General features: G+C 53.0%; 3 protein-coding genes across 3 annotated transcripts; all 3 read right to left on the bottom strand.

The window, feature by feature from the left end:
- Nucleotides 1-699: 699 nt before the first annotated feature.
- On the bottom strand, nt 700-6,146 carry KLK8 (kallikrein related peptidase 8). The gene is made up of 5 exons (XM_039250914.1): nt 6,077-6,146; nt 5,443-5,602; nt 5,025-5,284; nt 2,048-2,181; nt 700-855 (listed from the first exon to the last, which is right to left on the bottom strand). The coding sequence occupies exons 1-5, from the start codon at nt 6,144-6,146 to the stop codon at nt 700-702; spliced, it is 780 nt and encodes a 259-aa protein (XP_039106845.1).
- A 1,860-nt stretch (nt 6,147-8,006) lies between these two features.
- On the bottom strand, nt 8,007-12,919 carry KLK9 (kallikrein related peptidase 9). Its single transcript, XM_039251070.1, has 5 exons — nt 12,877-12,919; nt 12,541-12,697; nt 10,090-10,355; nt 8,594-8,730; nt 8,007-8,159 (listed from the first exon to the last, which is right to left on the bottom strand). Exons 1-5 carry the CDS (start codon nt 12,917-12,919, stop codon nt 8,007-8,009), a joined length of 756 nt encoding a protein of 251 aa, XP_039107001.1.
- A 4,344-nt stretch (nt 12,920-17,263) lies between these two features.
- On the bottom strand, nt 17,264-21,052 carry KLK10 (kallikrein related peptidase 10). The gene is made up of 6 exons (XM_039250174.1): nt 20,991-21,052; nt 20,452-20,556; nt 19,703-19,883; nt 18,885-19,159; nt 18,550-18,683; nt 17,264-17,827 (listed from the first exon to the last, which is right to left on the bottom strand). The coding sequence occupies exons 2-6, from the start codon at nt 20,540-20,542 to the stop codon at nt 17,675-17,677; spliced, it is 834 nt and encodes a 277-aa protein (XP_039106105.1). The 5' UTR covers nt 20,543-20,556; nt 20,991-21,052; the 3' UTR covers nt 17,264-17,674.
- Between the last annotated feature and the right edge of the window lie 556 nt (nt 21,053-21,608).

Below are 21,608 nucleotides of genomic sequence, written 5' to 3'. Positions count from 1 at the left end.
TCATAAACTATGAGATCATGACCTGAGCCAAAGTCAGACGCTTAACTGACTGAGACACCCCGGCACCCCTCTTGTAATTTTTAAAATGGGGAAGGGGAACTCTCCCTGCAAAACTTAGAAACACTTTAGCTGCTTAAAAAAACTAAACAGAAATTCTTCCAAGGGCACCTGAGGTTGCCCTTCCAAGGCAGGCTCAGTTGGTTAAGCAGCCAATTCTTAATTTTGACTTATGCCATGATCTCATGATTTGTGAGTTCAAGCCCCACATCACTGATAGTGTGGGGCCTGCTTGGGATTCTGTCTCTCTCCCCCTCGCTCTCTGGCCCTCCCCCACTTGTACAAGCTCTCTCTCTCAAAATAAATGAATTAATTAAAAAAAAAAAAAAGAAATTCTTTCAAATCTGTCTTTTGCAGGCCAACCCATTGGATATTTGGAAATCCTTGTGTGTCTTCTCCCCTGAAATTAACCTCCCATTCCTCCAAACCCTTCCAGAAATAAACGGGGTCACTCCAGGCAGTGGTGATAGCCAGAATGGCCATGTGGGGGTGATCCTGGTCTCTCTAGACCACCCATCAAGCCTCCCAGCAAGGTGCAGACCCCTGTCCTTCCATCCCTCCCGGCAAGGCCGAAGCACAGATAGACAAGGAGCCAGGCTAAGTTGTAGGTTTATTGTAGGGGCTCCAGAGCTTGTCCCAGCATCAACCCCTGCTGCCTATGGTCTTCTTGATCCAGTCCAAGTAGCGGCAAATGTTGGTGTAGACACCAGGTCTCTCAGGCCGCCCACAGGGGTCTGATCCCCAGGATGTGATGCCCTGGAGAACACCACCACACACCAGCGGGCCCCCGGAATCTCCCTGGAAGGGGAGAGTAAGAGAATACTTTCACCTAAGATGCCCTGCTGTACCTAGCATTTCGTACTAGTTCTGTAGCATGATTGGTTTCTCTAACCAACAGGGATAAGAGCATTGTATCCTGGGACCAATGGTGAAAGACAGGAGTGAGGGGTTCATGTACTAGGACACATATGGGGAGTCCAAGGGCAATGGGGGGCATCCTGACCAAGGAGGGATGAGAATAAGGTCTCAAAGGTCCAATCCAGAAAGAAGACAGTGAGGATTACATGGAGGGGACTGAGCTGATGTCTCCGTTCCTGGCCAGGGATGAAAAGATCTTTGAATCCAGTTACCATATATAAGATGAAGGAACAGAGTTCTTGTGGATGGACACACACACACACACACACACACACACACACACACACAAGGGACAATGGTAGTGTCTTTTGGGAAGAGATCTTTTTCTGTATGGAACTGGAAACATCCTTAGATTAGATTTCCTGGGACGACATTGATGGAAATGACTTCATTCCTGGCCAATGGGAGAGAAGCATGGACGCACTGTCTTCAGGGACCAATCATTAGCAAAGGGGGTGGGACTTCCATGAGGAGGACAAAGTTGGGGGAGCCCTGAAGACTGAGACTGCAGCCAATAAGAAAGAGTGTTATATCTATGGCAAATCCCAAGATTTGTCACCCTGGGGATGAGGAGCTCAGTGAGGGAGGATTAAAGTCAATGGCGCCATTCTCTGGCCGGTTGGTAAGACAGTATTGCTCACCAAGGAACAAATCATAGGAGGAGATCGCCGTGCTAGGAAACCCAGTCAGGTCCCAAAGAAAGGTAGTGACTACCTAGTCAGTGATAGAGTCAGCACAAATTCCTGAGGAAGGGAGCAGGGAGCTTGCTTACCCTCTAGCTTCAGACTCTCTCCTGCATGGACATCTCCCCCCCTTTCTCCCTTCCCCTCTCTGCACCCTATTCTGAAGACAAGGGTTCCCAAGAAAATGATGGCAACAATTCAACGTTCCTGACCCCTGTGCAGTGTGACCTGCAGGGAGAGTGTGACCTTCTCTGAACCTGCTTCCCGCTCTAGAGATGGGGTATAACATCTCTGGGTGCTAACTCTTTGGGGGTCCCCCTGCTGCCCAGCCCCAAGCCTCTATGGACATTGAGGGACAAGGGAAGAAGGGGGTTTCAGAAGTCACTCACCTGGCATGTGTCGGCCCCACTGCTGTCTCCTGCACAAACCATACCATCTGTGACTTGCCCTGGGTAGACATCTTTACACTTCTTCTGGGGAAAGATTTCTACTTCTGCACAGTTGAGGGTGTCAGGAAAATTCTCTGAGAGGGTAAAGATTGTAAGTTTCCGGAGAGAGCAACCATTTCCCTCAATCCCTGTGTGACTCTAACCTCCCTTCTATACACCCATGGCTGCACAGGAGGGGTTTCTGACACATTTTGCAGGGCATATCACGTCTCACCACATTAAACTAAGCCATGGCCCCTGCAGTTTCCTTTCCAATATCTAGAGAAGGACTGTTGGACCTTACCTTCTGCTTCTTGCCCAGAGTCTTATCCTTTTCTCCCTCCCTTCCTTCCTTCTTCCCTTCCTTCCTTCCTTCCTTCCTTCCTTCCTTCCTTCCTTCTTTCCTTCCTTCCTTCCTTCCTTCCCTCCTTCCTTCTTGCTTTCTTTCATACTTCCTAGGCTTCACTGCCCAGTGTGGAGCTCAATGCAGGGCTTGAACTCACAACCCTGAGATCAAGACCTGAGCCAAGATTGAGACTTGGACACTTATAATTAACTGAGCCCTGCAGGTGCCCCATCCCAGAGTCATTCACCAATTGAGGATCAGGTGACTGAAAGACATGGAGGTGTCCCCTTGTGACATCTCTGACCCTGTCTCTCCAATCTTCCCATCCCCAGACTGCCCCAGTTCAGCTAAATCCTACTTCTTCCAAAAGTCACTTCATCTTAGGGGCGCCTGGGTGGCTTAGTCGGTTAAGCGTCCGACTTTCGCTTAGGTCATGATCTCGCGGTTCGTGGGTTCTAGCCCCGCGTCGGGCTCTGTGCTGACTGCCAGTTCAGAGCCTGGAGCCTATTTCAGAGTCTGTGACTCCCTCTCTCTCTGACCCTCCCCTGCTCATGCTGTCTCTCTCTCTCTCCTAGAAATCAATAAAACATTTAAAAAAAAGGCACTTCATCTTAGAAGCCTTCCTTGACCATCCTAATGAAGAAAGACACTACTCCTCCATCTCTCCCTATCCTCTTACTCGCCATGATATTTCATTATATCACTTAATTCTACCTAACAATCCATTTAATATGTATTTGCCTATTGTCTATTTTCTCCACCTAGCATGCAAATCCATAGGATAGGAACTTCACACAATATAGCAGCTGGGACATACCAGAGGCTTACAAACAAATGTTGAATTGATGACCAAAAGTGGAATTAACCATGTAATGTACACCATGGGGAATATAGTCAATAATATTGTTACAACTTTGTATGGTGACAGATGGTACCTAGACTTAACGTGGTGATCAGTTTTCAGTGTATACAAATGTCCAGTCATTGTGTTTATACATAGAACTAATAGAATATTATAGGGCACCTGGATGGCTCAGTTGGTTGAGCATTCAACTCTTGATTTCAGCTCAGGTCATGACCCCAGGGTCGTGGGATTGAGCCCCAAGCTGGGCTCCTCGCTGAGCATGGAATCTGCTTGAGATCCTCTCTCTCTTCCCACCCACTGCCCCTCTCCCTCGCCTGCACTCTCTGTCTCTAAAATAAAATTTTAAAAATTAAATAATAATAATAATAATAGAATATTGTGTGCCAATTATACTTGAATTTAAAAGAGAAAGAAGATGGAATTAATCTTTCTTATTAACCTTTGAGCAATAGACATGAAGGGAAACAACTTCTTTCTGGCACCTCCATTCTCCAGAAGCTGCAAACTCACAACCTCATTGATTGTAAGACGTCTGAACTCAAAATATCTTTTTAAAAGAGGGATACATTCATTCATTCCACAATTCATTCATCCATGCATTCATTCAACACATATTTATTGAGCACCTACGGTAAACAAAGAACCATCCTGAGCACTAGGAACGCACAATGAAGAAAATAGCTTTTAACCTGAGCTCTTATGAAGCTTAAAAATCTATTGGCCACAGGCACCTGGATGCGTCAGTCAGTTAAGCGTCCAACTCCTGGTTTCTGCTCAGGTGATGATCTGACAGTTCATGGGTTTGAGCCCTGCATCAGGCGCCACTGACAGTGCAGAGCCTGCTTGGGATATTCTCTCTCTCTCTCTGACCCTCCCTTACTCATTCTCTCTCTCTCTCAAAAATAAAATAAATAAACTTAAAACAATCTATTGGTCAAGTCTCCTCGTTTTTCCGAGAAGGAAAGTGAGACTGAGAGATGGAAAGGGACTTGCCCAGAAAAAAGGGTAGAGCCATGGATTGAACAGACCTGACTGATTCATGAGCCGGTGGGTTTCCACAGCATCCCTTGTCTCCTTAGAAGTAGGAGTCAGACAGGCAGGGAACCTGAGTCCTGGGCTTTGCTACTTCTTGGTGAATCACATGCCTCTCTGAGCTGAACCTCAATTCTTTCACTGTGATGTAAGGTGATGGGCTGCCTAGACTCTGAAGTCCCAAAGGGAGGACTTCAACTGAGGTCCAGACTTGGGGTCCAGAGTGAGGAGGGAGCTGGAAACTAGACTATGGGTCTTGAGGGAGGAAGGGCCTGGACTCCTGGGTATAAAGGAAGAGTCTCTGGTGCCAGGAATCGTGAGGAGATCATAGGAGTTTGTTTTCTTGGGCCACTGAGGAGCCCATTTAACGCAAGTCTGTTAAGAAGATTATGTAAGACCCTGTGCAATGAAATGTCTCATAACATGGTACTCTCCACCATAAAGGAGGCATACATTCTTTCATCCACTCATTCATCCATCCGTTTTTTTGGGAACCTGGTTTAACAATCTGCTATTTTGCTTTCTTTCTCCCACCACTTCTCTTAATATTCTGATCTTTGGAGTTCCCAACCTGGGCCACCTGTGAGTCTCAGGCTCACAATCACTGTCCCTTCTCTATCTCCTTCTGGAGGCAAAGCTTTGCCAATGGCTTGGGGCCCAGTGGTCCAGCCAGCTTCTCCTCTCCCTCCTACTACCTCGGGGGCTGGTGACGGTGCCCCAGCCCGAGATGGTGCACTTCTGGCCAACTCCAGGGCAGTGATCCGCCAGGTTGATGGGCTTCACTTGGGGCCCCAGGGATGCCCGACCACGTAGTCGGATGAGCATGAGATCATGGCTGTGGTCCTCGGTGCTGCTGTTGTAGCAGGGATGTGGGATGGACTGAGCCACAGCCATTTCTTGCTCTGAACTGTCTTTTTTCTTCAGGCTGTGATCCCCCAGGCGTACCGTGTACTTCCTGTAGTGGTGGAGAGTAGTTTGGGACCCAGGCAGGAGTGTGGGGTCCCAGTCCCCTCTTCCCTCAGCCCTCCTCTTTCAGAAGCCCAGTCTCCAGCTCTCTTCTTTGCCCCTTCCCTCAGGCCCCAGCCCACCTCTGCCCCGAGAAAAAAAACTCACTGTTTTTTACAGTGGGCTGCTGTGAGGACCCAGTTGTCGTCGATGAGGACACCCCCACATAGCAGCCGGACACCCTGGAACAAGGCTGTCTGCCAAGGCTGCGAATGGGCCTCACACTCCTGGCCTCCCAGCACCTTGGACTCCTGTGCCCTCAACTGTCCTGCAGCAGGAGGTAGAGGGTTGGATCATCACCCCCGGGAGCAGTGCAGAGGCCAGGAAAGCCACTGTGGGTTCAAACAGACACACGGCCAGTCCTCTGCCTGCCACCTCACATGCCCACACACCCTCATGTGCGAGGCCCCTGGCTTGCCACACAGATGCACACGGACATTCGCTGAAGCCCGTGAGTCACACGAAGTCACACACCCAAGCATGTTCCCACATGCGTCCGCACACCCCGTATACTCCCGTGTGTATCTGCGCCCCTCAGCAAGCAGCCCTGCCGGCTTGGTGTGCTCATGCAATAGGCAGCGTGGCCTGACACATGGCTTGCTGCCATGTGTGTGTGCCCCCATCCACCCTCGGGAAAGCCTGAAGAAGCTCTCACACGTGAGTGTGTTTCACAGCCCCCCGCCCTCCGCCATCACAAGCACCCACAATGGCATTCCTGAGGCTCCCACCAGTCCCCCCTCACCTGCCCGGGCTTCCAACAGCAACAGCAGGAACATCCAGATCCAGGCTGCAGTGGCTGGGGGATGTCCCATGGTGGGGTCTGGGAGAGCGAGAAGGTAGGGCTGAGACCTGCAGACGGAGGAGACCTAAATCCTAGGAGGATCTTGAAATAAGGGAGCAGAGCATCCGAAGCCATTCTTGTGGGTCCTGCAGGAGGAAGCGGCTGGGGACCCACATCCTTAGATCTGAGGAAGAAGAGGGCAGACCCCAGATTTCTGAATCCGAGGAGGGGAGGTGGGGGCTGGATTCCTACATTCCAAGGAATGCAAGAGTTAGGGTCCTGGACTCCAGGATCTGAAGGAAGAGGAAACTGGGAGCTGAGATTCCTAAGTCTTTGGGACCAGGGGCCAGATTCCCAAATCTTGAAGGAAGAAGGGGTCTTGAAGGAGAAAGGGGTCCGGCGTCCTGGGGCAGGAGGGGCCTCGGCCTGATGCCTGTCTGAATACTTTGGCATCTCACCTTACAGAGTCCAGGGGGCGGGGTCACCGACTGATTCAGACCCAGAGGAAGAGGCCCCAGTACTTCAGCTCCGTCTGCCTGGTACTAGATTCTGGAGGCTTTTAACTGGGAATCCCCGCCTCCTGCTCCGCCCCCTCCCGCGCTCGAGCCCGCAGAGCATCAGGGAACTGGAACCCAGTGTTTGAGGAGGGGCTGAGGGGCTGAAAGAGAAATCTTGAGGGAGGAGGAGCCGGGATCTGGAACTCCTCGGGCTCGGGAGAGAAGGACCTCAGTGCTGTGACTCCTGGGTCTGAAACAGAAAGGGCCGGGGACGCGGACCACGGGACCTCACCACGCGGAACACCCCCCGCCGCCGAGGGTGGGGGTGGGGGGCTGGGGACCTGGACTCTGGGTCCAGGGGAGGTAGGGGCTGGGCGTCTGAACTTCTAGGTCTGAGGAAGGAGGCGTCTTGAGGCCCGGACTCTGGGTCTGGAAGTGGGAGGGTGGGATTCTGGACTCTGGGTCTGAAGGAGGAGGGAGCTGGGGACCCACACTTTTGGGTCTGAGAGGGGAGGGGGAATAATATAGGCGTGAATGTTTGGTCCGAGAGAGCAAGGATTTGGGGGCTGAATTCTTAAGTCTTTTTAGAAGGAGTGACTTGGAGTCTGGTTCTGGAGCAGGAGGCTATTGCCACTAACTCGGAATGGAGGGAAGGTGAGTCTTCTTGGTCTCTTCTGAGGGCGGATCGGTCCCCGCCCGCTGCCCCCTGATAGATCCGGGATGTGGGAAGGCAGGTTTGGGAGGCACCGTGACCTGGTTTCCCCTTCCCCTGGGGGCGACGGGACCAGCCCCAGCAGAACCCAGCGGCCTTGCTGCAATAGGGCTGATGGAGACAGACTTCAGGCAGGACTTGCTAGGGGCTTCAGGGACTTGCAGTGCGGTAGCGATTCCGTCTGCCCGCCGCCGCCCACCCGTTGCCCTTCCTTTATGCCACGACACAGGCAGTCGGAAGGTGCGGCTCTGCGCGTTTATTGTAAAATCTTCCATCAGGACCCCGCCAGGATTCAAACGCCCAGGGGCGGGGCCCCGAGGGGCGGACCCGACAGCGCCTCAGTCCCTAGTGGGGGAAGCTGTCGCGCCCCTGACGTCACGGAGGAGGCGGGGCCACACGGGGTGGGGTCCAGAGGGGGAAGCCTCATTGGGCAAAGCTCCGAGAGGAGGAGCTATCTGGCGGAGGAGCTCCCGGAGCGGAGCCCTAGGCGAAGCTGTCCCACGGGGGCGGCGCCAGCTCTCGATGACATCATAGAAGGCGGGGCTACGGGGGCAGAGGTGTCTCCCAGTCCCTTCCGAGGGGGCGGAGCCTGAATATCCAGGGTGCGCCTCCGCGCTGTTGAGGCCAGGGCCTTGCAGTTACCCGCTCCCCCTGCGCCCGCCCTTCTCTGAGGCGCGAGAGCTCAGTTGTCCTCCATGGTCTTTCGGATCCAGTCTAGGTAGTGGCATACGCTGGTGTACACGGCGGGGCGCCGGGGTCTGGAACAGGGCTCGGCACCCCCAGACACCACACCTGCCAGGGTCCCGTCACAAACCAGAGGACCCCCAGAGTCACCCTGTGCGCGGCAGAAGAGCAAAGAAACTGTCAAGCAGGTGTATTCATGAGCTTACACTGGCCACTGGCTCCTAGGAAGCCCTCCTCTCCTGACACCTTGGCGTTCAGGCGGCCCGTCCCTCCTCCCTCAGAACCAGGAGTTAAAGCTCATACCCCTCACCTCAACCCTGCACCCAGCCTTCTGGGATCCTAGTCCCCTCTTCCCTCAGGACTTAAAGTCTGTTCTCCCCGTCCCTCCTTTAAATCCTGGAGTCTGGGCCCACGGTCTCCTTGAAATTCAGGAATCCTGTCTTAGCCCCATCTCCCCCCAGGACCCAAGTGTTCCAGATCCCCACTTGTTTTCACCCAGGAAGTCTGGGGCGCAACCCCCTAGTTCCCTAGGAGACAGGAATCTGGCGGGATACCCATTCCCCTCCTCCCCAGAGTGCGACTTACCTGGCAGGAGCCCCGGCCCCCCTCCCAAAGGCCGGCACAGAGCATACTGTCAGAGATGTGACCCGGATATGCCCGATGGCACAGTTTGTGGTCCAGGATGCTGATGTTCGCACACTGTAGTGTGAGCGGATACTGCACTGTTGGCAAGAGAGCAACCCGTACAGGATCAGCAGCTGTACTCATCACACTCAGAAGCCCCTCCATCCAGACCCTTCCTTAAGAAGGACCCACAGAACCACAGCATAAGACTCTCAAAGATAGAAACAAGAGACACTGATAAAGAGAAATCATAGCATGAAAGAGAAACAGATGTTTGAGAAGAGGGAGAGAGCCAGAGAAACAGAGAATCAAGAGCCAAGAAGAGATACACACATGACACACAGAGACCATAGCAGGAGATAGACCTCTTAAGAGGAAAGAAATTCTCAGGAAGCAATGAAGAAAGAGGGAAAGAAGCCTAGAGATGCCAAGGACCGTGAGATAAAGTGAGGAGACATTTATGGTCATTGGTGGAGAGAGATAAAGACTTAAGAGATACTAGATACAGACAGGGAGACACAGCGTGTATAATATAGACACAGATATACATATACCCATGTATATGGATATTGACAGGCAAATAGAAGTGGGTGAAGAGGTATTATTGGTATCGATGGGCTTGACAAGCAAATAGAAGTAGATGGAGGAGACTGTGTAGCCACTGGGGGGCACTGTAGTGGACCAGAGAACCCACATCTGGTCTGAAGGGGGCAACCTACTCTAATTCTGCCCAATGGCGGCTATTTTGGGAAAGGCTCCAGAGTTCCCAGTTCTTTGAAGTTTTCCAGCACATGCAAAATTTTGACTTCTATGTAAAATCTCCCAGGCTTTAGTTGTTGACAGCAACAAATTCAGACTCTTTTTTTCAAGGCACTTTGAAAACTAACGTGGGGTGGGGCGCCTGGGTGGCTCAGTTGGTTAAGCATACGACTTGGCTCAGGTCATGATCTCACGGTTCATGGGTTTGAGCCCCACGTCTGGCTCTGTGCTGACAGCTAGCTCAGAGCCTGGAGCCTGTTTCAGATTCTGTATCTCCCTCTCTCTCTGACCCTCCCCTGCTCACACTGTCTCTCTCTCTCAGAATTTAATAAAACATTAAAAAAACAGCTAATGTGGGGAAGCTAAATATGGCTACTGGGTTGCTGATTTGTGACTCTGAGAGACTGTATGCCTCATGTCTGTTCTGAGATGCATGTCTTTTCACATTCAAACATCTCTGAAATCCAGGATGTGTCTTCCTGCAAATGATATCATATGAGGATTAATGGGAGCTTCCCCCATCCTGTAGTTATAAAATAATGATGCATCTTTAATTTATAGCATCTTAGATTTTTATCTATCTATCTATCTATCTATCTATCTATCTATCTATCTAATGAAAAGGCAGAGACAGAGAAACGGGGGATTCAGACCCTCAGCATGAGACACAAGGGATTGAGTTGTGAGCAACACTGTACCCTTAGGACTGGACACGGCACCCCAGCCTGAGATGAGGCACTGGGTGCCTGGGGAGACGCAGGTCTGGCTGAGGTTGAGGGGCTGCACAGCAGCTCCCAGGTGTGCCTTCCTGGGCAGCCGGATCAGCATGATGTCATCATTATGGTCTTGGGCTTTGAGGTCCTTGTTGAACCCAGGGTGAGGGAAGAAGTCCGTGACCCGGAACAGTTGCTCTGGACCCTCCCATCGCCAGAGGTGGTGCTCCCCAAGGCGGACCCACAGATACCTGTTGGGATGGACCTCAGAGGTCAAGCAGGTGTCTACCAGGGTGATATGTGCTCCCCAAGCCACATGCTCTCCCTGGGACCCCATCATCTCTGTATGACACAGAGTGCTGTGTGATTTTTAAGCAAAGTACACACCCTCTCTGGGCCCCAGCTCCTCATTCCATCCTTTTGGTTGCCTCTACCTTTGTAGCCCTTCCCCAAAAGCTCACACCCTTCCCAAGTCCCATACCAAGTGAGCTGTCTTCCTTCCTGCCCCACCTGGAGCCTTGATGGTGACCTGGGTCCCCTGGAACTGTGTAGTCACATGGAGGCTCCACCTCCCATACAACAACAGCCCCACCTCCTGCCCCCACAGGTCTGGTGGCTTTTGTGGGGAGTGGCTCTGTGTGTCTGTTGGTGTGTGTGTATGCAAGGAAGGGGATGGGAAATGGAAAATCCCCAAGTTGGGGGTCATCCATGGACTCAGGTTTTTCCTGTAGCCATATCCCTTACCCTCAATGCTTGTCTTCCTCAAGCTCTCTCACTGCAAGCCCAGTCCACTTGCTCTTCTCTGGACCTTTGCCTAGGACAGCTGAGGACTATCTGGGAGTATATGCGTCCATTCCTCAGCCTCTGACCTCTGATCTGAGGGACCAGGCTTCTGATTAGGAACTCGGGATTTAAGGAGTATGAGGTGTTATTTCTATCTTTGATCCTCTGTCACCTCATTGCCGTGGCTTTGTGTCTGGGAAATCAATCCCCTGCCCCAACTCATCCTCACGTCTAAATCTTTTCTATCTCCATATTTCTGCTTCTCTCCTTTGTCTTTGGGGCTGAAATCTGAATATTGTTCTCCTAGCCTGAAGTACAGACATGAGCTTGAGAAAGACGCCCTATCATGGAGCAATGCTTGATGGGAAATTCCCACACAGCATTCTGTATCAACCCCAGAATATCAGAACAAGATGAATGACTCCTTTCCAGAGATAATATAGATAAGATTGCCCCATCAGTTAGATTCTAATATTTTATTAGAATGCCCAGAATCGATATTCTGGAATTCTAAGATTCTAACACGCTAGGAATACACAATTCTAGAATTCTATGCTCTAGAATGTTATGAACCCAATATTCTAACAGTCTAGATTTCTCTGGATCAAAAAGCCTAGGAGGTTTTAAGTCATCTGAGTGAAATCAGGGATTGAAAGAGCCTAGAATTCTAGTATTCTGGGACTATAAGATGAATTTCATCACTCTAGAATTCTAGAAATCAGTGATTTTAGAAATTCAAGAACCAATTCAGTTGGTTTGAGGCTCTAGAATTCTCTGAATTAAGATTTGGGGGATTTTAAGAATGTGGAACGACAACATCTGGGATGTTTAATTCATGAGATTCTACGTATTTATAAATAGAAGCTTCTAGAATTCTATTGATGCAAGATTCTAGGGTTCTGCAAGTCTCAGTATCTAGTATACTCTGAATCAAAGATTCTAGGACCAGGAGCTTCTATATTCAATGAACCTACCTAGAAACTGAATCTATGCCTCTAGGGTCGTGCTATCCAATACAACTATTGAACATTGACACGTGGCTCATCCAAACTGAGAGGTACCATATGTGTAAAACATACGTTTGACTTCAAAGGCATAGTATTTAAAAAAGACGAAACTATCATTCATAAGCATGTAAAAGTGGATTGCAAACTGAAATAATATTTTGAGTATGTCAAAGCAAACCTATTATTAACACTAATGTTAATCATTTCTTTTTTATTCTTGTAATACATCTACTAGAAAATGTAAACTTACCAATGTGGTCGGAGTTATATGTCCTCTGGGGTAGTGCTGCTCTAGACTCCCAAGTTTCTACCAGTCTCTGAATCTCCGATCCTAGAATTCTCTGAATCTCATGGATTTGAGATATTAGGAGTTCAAGACTCTGGATTTTTCTGAGTCAGAGTCTAGGCTTCTAAGAGTTTCCAATTTTAGACTTCTAAGATTATTTGGGACTCTAGAAATTGGAGAGTCAACTCTAACAGTTGAACTTTTGGGAAAAGAAATGAAGGCTAAACCCTTCCTTCCCACAGCCCCCTTCCTCCCTCCAAAGGCCCCTTGACCCCCTTGCCCTTTCCTTATCCGCCCCTCTACCCCCCCACCCCACCCCCACCCCCTGCTCCACCACATGGTGGTGCCCAGCTCACTCACGGCTTGCGGCAGTGGGCAGCTGTGAGCAGCCAGCGGTCACCGATGAGGGATGCCCCGCAGAAGAGGTGGGTGAGGAAGAAGAGTCCAGCCTGCCACGGCTGCGAGTTGGGGCGGCATTCCTGGGCCCCGATTGCTCGGGTGTCTGCCCAGCTGTGCCCTGGGGTGGGGTGGAGGCAGAGGGATCAATGACAAGCGAGGTGGGAGGGCTGGGGGAGAAGTGCCGAGATGCCTAGCAGGAAAGGGAAGGGCAAGCGCGGCGGGGGGTGGGGGGGGTGAGGGTTAAGGGGGCTCTCGGGTCGTGTCCACAGGTAGCAGGATGGACCGCAGGAGCCTCACCTGCCAGGAGAGAAAGCAGAGCACAGACGAGTCTCAGCCTCATGACCTCGGGGTGCCTGGGTCTTGAGCATGCGTTGGGGTGCTCCGTGCTTCTTCAAGGTAAGCCATGCCATCTCCTTCCTCCTCTCTGGGGCCGCCCCTGTGATTAATCTGGGTTGGGAAATGTCCCTGGAGGAGAGGGAAGCCCTGAGGCCTTGACTGGGGGCCTTGGGAATGGAGGTGATGCAGGGGGACCCCCCTCCATTTGTGGATGAGCTGGGGGCCTGCTGGCCCAAGGCTTGGTGGAATGTGGGAAGGGTCCTGAGATTTCCAGAGAGAGGACTGCTCATTCCCATGACCTGAGGATGAAGGACCTGGATACAAGATATGCTGTGACCTGGAGGAGGAAGAGGGAAAGGAAGATGATCCCTAAGGCTGGGTCTTGAGGCGGAAGCAAGTTTATCTTGAATGAAGCTTGTGGTGAGCTGACCAGTGTCCTGGGCAGGAAGGAAGGATGCCAAGGAAGATGCCCCCCACCCCAGAAAGCAGGCTAGGATTGGGAGAAAGAACAGAGACTCAGTAGGAAGGAGGCAGGCAGGATGCGGCAAGACAGAGAAAGAGAGAGAAAGAATTACAGAGAGAAGGGCAGAGATAGAAGGATGGGGGGTGAGGGAAGGAGAGAAAGGAAGATACATAGATTGGGCAAAGCAGAGATCACAAGGAGCCACACGCATGTGCACACCCTACCCTGGGCATCCGGGCTCCTTCCCGCAAGAACAAAGGTCTCCCCTAGAAGGTTGAGGAAATATGGTTCCCATGGATTAACGCACTCTTGTCACGAACTACCCCATCTTCTTCTTCATATCCCTACCACCCAAGGCCTCACATGCCATACATGCCTGCAACTTAAGTGCTTTCCTTTTCTCTTAATACCGCCAGGTTTTGGCCAACTCCTGAGAACATTGCCATGTTTTTTCATCTCTGCCCCTCCATTGCCCTTCCCATTTGCCCATCCTACCTGCCTCTCTCCCCACCCCTCCTCCTCATCAGGTGGACAGCCCCTGCAGGACCCAGCCCAGATCTGACTCATCTCCGTGTCCCCAGCATCACCCTTTCAAGGCTGAGCTCTTTTTGGGAGGCCTCAGGAGATGTTAATTAAATGAGTGAATGTCTTTCTCCATATTCTTCTTTTCCTGGTAAACTCCTACTCATCCTTCAAGGCTCAGCCTAAATGCCCCCTCCTTCAGGAAGTCTTCTGTGATTTCTCAAGGAAGAGTAGATCTTTTCCTCCCCTAGGCACTCACAGACTCCTCCACTTTCTTTTTTTTTTTAATTTTTTTTTTAATGTTTTATTTATTTCTAGGAGAGAGACAGGGTGAGCAGGGGAGGGTCAGAGAGAGAGGGAGTCACAGACTGAAACAGGCTCCAGGCTCCGAGCTGGCAGTCAGCACAGAGCCCGACGCGGGGCTAGAACCCACGAACCGCGAGATCATGACCTAAGTGAAAGTCGGTCGCTTAACCGACTAAGCCACCCAGGCGCCCCGAGACTCCTCCACTTTCTGTTGCTATAAGCCTGATTATTATTCTGAGGCTGGGCTCCCCTTGAACGTGTATTTGGCACAGTGCTTGAGAGCATGGACTCAGGGGTGCCTGGTGGCTCCGTCAGTTAAGCATTCAACTTCCAAAAGCCTGCTTCCAATTCTGTGTCTCCCTCTCTCTGCCGCTCCCCTGTTCACACTGTCTCTCTCAAAAATAAACATTAAAAAAATTTTTTTTAGAGTATGGACTCTGGAACTGGACCACCAGGGTCCAAATTTCAATGCTGGCAATTATTAGGTGTGTGACCTTGGGTAAGGCACTGGACCTCTCTCCGCTTACTTATTATGAAGAAGTAATAATAATTCAGGTCATTGGGTGATTGAGCGAATTAACCCATCTGAAGACTTACAACAGTGCTGGGCACATGGTAAGCACTCAACAAGTATGTCTATCCGTCTCCTATAGAGCCCCATGCTGCCCCCACTACAGTACACATCACTCATGGTTGTAGGGTGTCTTACTCTCTCTCCAGACAGGGAAGTCCATCTTTTTTTTAGATATATAAATTTTTTCTTTTTTATTTACTTCTGAGAGAGAAAGAGCGAGAGACAGCATGAGCAGGGGAGGGTCAGAGAGAGGAAGACACAGAATCTGAAACAGACTCTAGGCTCTGAGCTGGTTATCAGCACAGAGCCCGATGTGTGGCTCGAACCTACCGCAAGATCATGACCTGAGCCGAAGTCAGACGCTTAACCAACTGAGCCACCCAGGTGCCCAGAAGTCCACCTTTGAGACCAGAGACTAAATAGCTACTAAGCACTAAGTGCCATAATAACTACTATTGATAACATCTCAACAGTTCCCTTCATTGACTGTACTCTGTGCTTGGCAGGTAAGCATTTAGTGTATATTATCTCATTTAACTCTCATAGGAGTCTATCCTATCTCTAGTCTCCAGAGGGGGAAATTAAGGTAGAGAGAGCATTCAAGCAATTTTCTCAAGGTCACAAAGTGACAGAAATGCATTTCCTTCTCTAGCTGGTACACTCCTACTTATTCTTTTAAACCCCACGCAAAGTCCCCTGATCTGAGACCTCCCTGCCTCCAAGAGTCCTTGGCCTCTCCTTATGGCACCCTGTCCCTCCTTCTGTCACAGCACTGATCAATTCTTGTCATTCAACAATGTAGTGAGTGGTTTTTGTATGCCAGGCACTGTGCTGGGTGCTTAAGAAAAATCACAGCGAATAAATCAGAGTCCCTGCTTTCATGGACTGAATCGAGGGAGACAGGGCAGATTATTAAGCAGTAAACAAATAAATGAGGTCATTTTGGCTCTAACAAGTGTTGCAAGAGAAATAAACCGAGCAACGGATTGTTGTCCTGATAAGGTCAGGGGACCCCTATAGCCAGGGCAATCCTGGAAGGCTTCTTTGAAGAGGTGGCCTTTGAGTAGAAACCTGAGTAAGTAGAAACCAGAATGACAAGAATGGAAGTCTTGCCTGTCTCCCTGACCTGACTAGCAACTCCTTGAGGGAAGAGCTCAGGCTGATTCATCTCCAGGACCTGGAGTACGACACGGCTCAATAAACACTTGTAGCGTGATGACTACAGGAACGGGTGATTTGCCTTTAAAAATGAATTGAGGAGCACTTTGGTGGCTCAGGTGATTGGGCGTCCGACTTCACCTTAGGTCATGAACTCTCAAGCAGTATGTCAGGCTCTGTGCTGACAGCTCGGAGCCTGGAGCCTGCTTCAGAGTCTGTGTCTCCCTCTCTCTCTGCCCCTCCCCTACTCACTCTGTCTCTCTCTTTCTCAAGAATAAATAAGCATTAAAATTTTTTTTTAATGAATCAAGTTTTTGAGGTCCCACCTACTTTGCTTCTGATTCTTGCATGACAAACTCAACTGATATGCCTAATTGGCGTTTCCTGGGTGTGCTAATGGGGTGGAGGAAGGGAGCTGGAGAGGCTCAGTGCTGGAAACTGTGGGCTAGGCTGTGGGCTCTGGGGGGTGGGGTAAGGACCTTGTGGCTGGCATCACCACGATATCCCCAGTGCCCAGCATCAGGCTTGCCATATAATAGGTGCTCAATAAATTGGCGTGTGAAGGGGCAAACAAGAACAGCCTGGATGGGAAGTTTCTGCTGTGCATACGTTAGGCTGATGTAGTGTCTCCAGAGTCCAGGCTAAGTGGAGACACCTCTGCCTGGATTCTCCAGCATAGAAATACTGACATGGGGATACTTTCAGGGAGATCCTCCTTCCAAATTTTCCAGGTGAAATTTCAAAGCCAATTTGGGGTGGGCCGGGCATGGAGGCGGACTGGGGACTGTGGGCGTTGGGTCGGAGGATGAGAATGAAGATACAGAGTGGAGCTGGGATTGGAGCTGGTGAAGGGATAGGGACGGATCTAACCGAAAACTTTCCCCTAAATCTCAGAGGCTGAGATGGATCCAGGGTAAGATCCCTTGGGTTCCAGTGGCCCCAGGAAGGCAGAGAAGGTATCAGGTGACTCAGAGGTGGCCCAGCTCCTGCTGGCACAGGAAGGACTGGGGTTGGGTGGACCCAGACATGGCCAACTGTGGGAGGGAGGAAGGAAGTGGTTAAGGGGTGCTTCATGGAACTTGAGAGAGGAGGGTGGGGAGTGTGATTCTCCCATCAGCCCTGAGGGATGGGGATGGTGTGTGTGGTGGGGGGAGCTTGGGATTGGGGGCTACTCCTGTGTTGTTCTCCCCGGGACACAGAGTCACATATGTTCTCACCAGGGCCTGTTCTCAGATCATGACAACAGGTAACATTTAGTCAGGGCTCACCACCCACTGTGTTAATCCTTTATTGATAATTACCACAGCAACCTACACACTCATCTTATATCATAGTCTCCTCACAATGCGAATATGAGGTGGGCACTTCATTGTCCTCATTTTCCAGATGAGGAAATAGAGGCCCAGAGAGGGTGCTTAGCTTGCCTGAGGCCACACAGCAGGGAGTGGTAGAGGAAGCCAGTTGGCTGTGTGACAACCCCTCTCAGAGACAGGGTGACCACCAGCTTCTTTGTTTCTCTTACATTAAAAAAAACAAAAAACTTTGCCATCACTTTTGGCACTTTGGCTCCAAAGTGGGCAGAGAGCAGCGGTGGGCAGGGAGGATGAGGGGGAAGGAGAGACGTCAGCAGGTGTGGACGGGCAGCGGGGGTTCAAACGGGGCAGGGGAGGAGTCCAGCCCCCACAATTGCCGAGGAAGGGGAAGAAGGCAGCTGGTGGAGGTACCAGGCCTCGGGCTCAGTTGTTGCGTATGGTTTTCTCTATCCAGGAGGTGTACTTGCAGATCTGAGTGTAGACGGCTGGATGCTGAGCAGAGCCGCAGGGATAAACACCCCATGAGAGGATGCCTTGCAGGGTATCGTCACAGACCAGAGGGCCACCAGAGTCACTCTAGGGGTGGGGGAACAAGAGATCAAATAAATACACCAATCAAAGGCTGCCTCTTGGGGATCTGGGACAGGGACACAGAGGGAAGGGGGTTGAGCAGGGTTGGAGTTGCATTTGGATAAAAATGAGGTTGGTGGGGGGTTCTGGGGGGCTCAGTCGGTTGAGCGTCTGACTTCGGCTCTGGTCATGACCTCGCAGTTCATGAGTTTGAGCACTATCAGTGGAGAGTCCACTTAGGAACCTCTGTCCCTCCCTCTCTCCGCCCCTCCTCCATGCTCTCTCTCAAAAATAAATGAAACATTAAAAAAAAAAAGATGAGGTGGGTTAAATATGAGCTGGGTTGGGATGAGGCTGGACCAGGGGTTGTGGACACCGGAGGGGGGAAGGAGAACCGAGATGTGGTAGAGCTGGGATTGTAGCTTGTGGTGAGGCAGGGGGAGATGGAGAAGGATCAGCCACTAGGGGTACGCAAGGGGTTTCGGAATGCCTTGAAGATGGGAGTGCAGTTGAGGATGGGTCGGACGTTGGCAGGGCCGGGCATGAGCGGATGAACCCGAGGAGGTAGAGCCGGTCGTGGGGTGGGGAGGGACGTCGAGGTAGGGATGAGACCATGTTGGACGTGGGGACGACACTGGGGTGACTGTAGGGTTGGGGACAAAGACAGGCGTTCTGACTTCCCCATCCTAGCTCCCACGAGTGAGAGGCCCTCCCCGGCCCCTCCGCACCTGGCAGGGGTCTTGACCCTGGTCCAGTCCTGCACACATCATGTTGCTGGTGACCACACCGGGGTAGAAGACCTCGCATTCTTTAGGGCTCAGGACAGTGACCCCGGAGCAGCTCAGGCCCTTGTTGTACTTCACTGACAGGAGGAAATAGGAGGTAAATCTGTGGCCCGCCTCCAGTCCTCCGGGAGTCCAGATACCCAGCCTGTTCCCATCCCAGACCCCAAGCCCGCAACCCCTCCTCCCCCAGACCCAGGGCCCCGCACGCCCAACTCCTTCCCGGCTCAGACCCGGGAGTCCCGGCCCTCAGCTTCCCCCCTCAGGGAGCCCGGCCTTGCCTCTTCGGCTGGACGTGGTGCCCCAGCCGGCCACCTGGCACCGATCTCCCGGCTGGGCACAGCGGGAGGGCAGGCGCAGGGTCTGGACGCGAGACCCCAGCACGGCCGGCCTGACCAGCTTCAGCAGCATGAGGTCGTGCTCGTCCGTCCGCCTCGGCAGGATGGGGCCCAGGCCATGTTGGTACTTGGGGTGGGGGATAGGGTGGGTGGTCCTGCGGAGCTGCTCATGCTGGATAAGCAGCAGGTGGTCGTCCCCAACGCGGGCCCACAGAGGCCTGGGGAGGGAAGAGCCATGTGGGGGTAACGCCTTTGGAGGGACAGCGACAAGACTCAGTCCCTGGGAAGGAGGGGACTGGTAGCATGGTGGGGGCTCCTGGGCCTGAGGGAGAGGAGGCGGGGGAGGAGGGAGCTGGGGATCTGAGTTCTGCAGAATTGAGGACTGGGGGTCTACCTGGATAAGGCTACCACTTCCGTCCTCCCTCAGTGGGGACTCGGAGATGAACAATGTCTTTAGTTCTAAATCCCTAACCACACGGGACGGGACTCGGTCTGTTGCATACAACTCTCTACCCCGCAGTGGAGCCCAAGGAGTATCTACCAGGCAAAGGGTGGTGGGCGGGCCCGGAAGCGTTTAGAAGGACCAAGAGCGCCCCCTGGCGGCCATAGCACCCCCTCCTCTCCTGCCGGAAGCCTTCCAGAACTGACTCCCGCTAGGAGCTGGGAGAGGTCCCTACCCTCAGGCGCCCCAGCCCTTCCCCCGGCCTCCCCGGGACCTGCCTCCACCGCCCCTCCTTGGCCGCCCCAGGAGCTCGCCATACTTGTTGCCGCAGTGCGCGGCTGTGAGCACCCATCTCTTGTCCACCAGGACGCCCGCGCAGTGGAACTTGAAGCCACTGAAGAGGGAGACCTGCCAGGGCTGCGAGCCTCGTGCGCACGGGGCGCCGGAGGCTGCAAGGTCCACGTCGGTGTCGTTTCTGGGGAGCAGCACCACCTCTGCGGCTGGAGAAGGAAAAGGGGTGGAAGCAGGGCCAGAGCTGGGCTTGGGGCCGCCGCTGGGCCCGCAGCCAGAACCAGGGAGGCTGGGGGTGAGGGCTGGAAATTGGGGGTCCTGTAGGAACCGAATGGAGCTGGTGGAGAAGAACGGCGAGAAAGGGGAGGGAAGCTGGACAGCGCGGAGTGGAGCCGGGAGGAGGAACGGCACCCGACTGGGCCACCAGGGGGCGGGGGTAGAGAGCGCGGGCGGGAACAGCGCCGCCTAACGGTGAGAGGGGCGAGGGCCGAAGGCAGTGAGGCATGGGAGATAACTGGGCGGGGTTAGAAGGAGCGGGATCAGAAAGGGACGGAGAGAAAGGGGCGAGGTTAGTCAGGGGCCGGGAAAGGAAGCCGAGAGAAGGGAGGCGTAGGGATCCAGGTGCAGTGCGGCGGGCGCGGTCCCCCGGGACGGAGCTTAGAGGGGGGCCGGGCCTGCTCTGGATCAGCAGGTGGGGGCTGGGATCCCCAGAGGACCCTCCCATCTCCCCCGGCCCCTGGCAGGCACCTCCCGCCAAGCCCTTGTCCCCCGCCTCACCCCAGAGTTGCGTCACGAGCAGCGGCAGCAGCAGCATTGCCCTGGCCCAGGGGCCAGAGGCGGTGGAGGGGTGGAGGTGCGGAGGTCTCATGGCCGGGGCTGAGGCTGGCGGGGGGCGAGGGCGGATTAAAACAGATGCCCTGTCAGAGACCCCCACGCCTCGCCTCCAGTCCGCCCGTCCTGGGCCAAGCCAGCACGCGAGGACCCGCTTAACCTACGGCCACAGGGACCGGCGGACAGGCTATTCGGACCAGAATACCAGGGATGGACACCGTCACCCTAATGACGCCCCTCGTGGCGTCCTCCAGACCTCCCTATGCCCGAAGGGGGAGCCATCTCCAGACCTCGGCGTCCCCGGACTGCCAGCCAAGCAGCATTTGGGGTTCGCCCTCCTTCACAGGTGGCGCGAGGGTCCAAGGCTCAGAGGCGCGTCCCACAGATAGCGAAACAGGTTCAAACGGGGCTCCTGCCCGCGACCCGAAGGTCCCCACCCATGCTCTCACGACCCGCCCCTACCAGGGTAGGGCATCCCACCTCACCTGGGAGTCGCTGGTGGCAAGGAGGGAGGAGACTCGGACGTGCCTCTTCCCTGCCGAGTGGGCCGGAGTCCTCTGCCCTGGGACCCCTGGCCAGGCCTCCCCTTTTAACCCCGAAGAGCCCGGAAATTTCCTCACCCTGCCCCTAGGGATTCACTCCCTCCCTTTCCCTCTCCCTAATTATACAGTGGGTGGGGCTGGCATCCAACCTGGGCCCCAGATTCCTGCTCTGGGAGGGGCCCAGGGAATACAGGCTCCTTCCAGGGCCCCAAACACCCTTTTTGGAACTGGGTTCCATGGGGATTCCCCAGGGCTCCTGTTTCAAGAAGTCTTCTCAGATGAGGAGAGAGGATCCCAGGGAGCTTAATGGTTTCAGGATAGTGTTGGAGAGCTGCAACTGTGAGGGAGAGGGAGGAAAATAAACCGAAAATGCATACCTAGCATGACAGAGAAAAGCCAGAATGCTGGCCAGGAGAGAGGGGGGCAGAGAGACAAGACAGAAGGAAAGGGTAGGAGCCACACAGACTGAGACACACAGAGACAGAAAGGGAGCAGAGGGGGAGTGAGCCAGAGGACAGAGTCAGAGCCATGCTCTGTGCTGAGCGCATCCCCACAGCCAGA

This window comes from Hyaena hyaena, unplaced genomic scaffold, assembly GCF_003009895.1.
Source record: "Hyaena hyaena isolate Hyena2069 unplaced genomic scaffold, ASM300989v1 scaffold_9, whole genome shotgun sequence".
Taxonomy (NCBI): Eukaryota; Metazoa; Chordata; class Mammalia; order Carnivora; family Hyaenidae; genus Hyaena; species Hyaena hyaena.
This window is presented reverse-complemented; position numbering and strand designations above follow the sequence as displayed.

Excerpts from the sequence above, each read along its gene's own strand:
- KLK8 (XM_039250914.1), bottom strand. The coding sequence starts at position 6,146 with ATGGGACATCCCCCAGCCACTGCAGCCTGGATCTGGATGTTCCTGCTG. Across the intron at positions 5,285-5,442 it reads GCAGCCCACTGTAAAAAACA|GAAGTACACGGTACGCCTGG; the intron begins GTGAGTTTTTTT and ends CCACCACTACAG. Across the intron at positions 856-2,047 it reads GTGGGGCCGACACATGCCAG|GGAGATTCCGGGGGCCCGCT; the intron begins GTGAGTGACTTC and ends CTCCCCTTCCAG.
- KLK9 (XM_039251070.1), bottom strand. The coding sequence starts at position 12,919 with ATGAGGCTGAGACTCGTCTGTGCTCTGCTTTCTCTCCTGGCAG. Across the intron at positions 10,356-12,540 it reads GCTGCCCACTGCCGCAAGCC|GTATCTGTGGGTCCGCCTTG; the intron begins GTGAGTGAGCTG and ends CCATCCCAACAG. Across the intron at positions 8,160-8,593 it reads GGGGCCGGGGCTCCTGCCAG|GGTGACTCTGGGGGTCCTCT; the intron begins GTAAGTCGCACT and ends TGCCGCGCACAG.
- KLK10 (XM_039250174.1), bottom strand. The coding sequence starts at position 20,542 with ATGAGACCTCCGCACCTCCACCCCTCCACCGCCTCTGGCCCCTGGGCC. Across the intron at positions 19,160-19,702 it reads GCCGCGCACTGCGGCAACAA|GCCTCTGTGGGCCCGCGTTG; the intron begins GTATGGCGAGCT and ends TTCCCTCCCCAG. Across the intron at positions 18,684-18,884 it reads CACCACGTCCAGCCGAAGAG|TGAAGTACAACAAGGGCCTG; the intron begins GCAAGGCCGGGC and ends TCCTCCTGTCAG.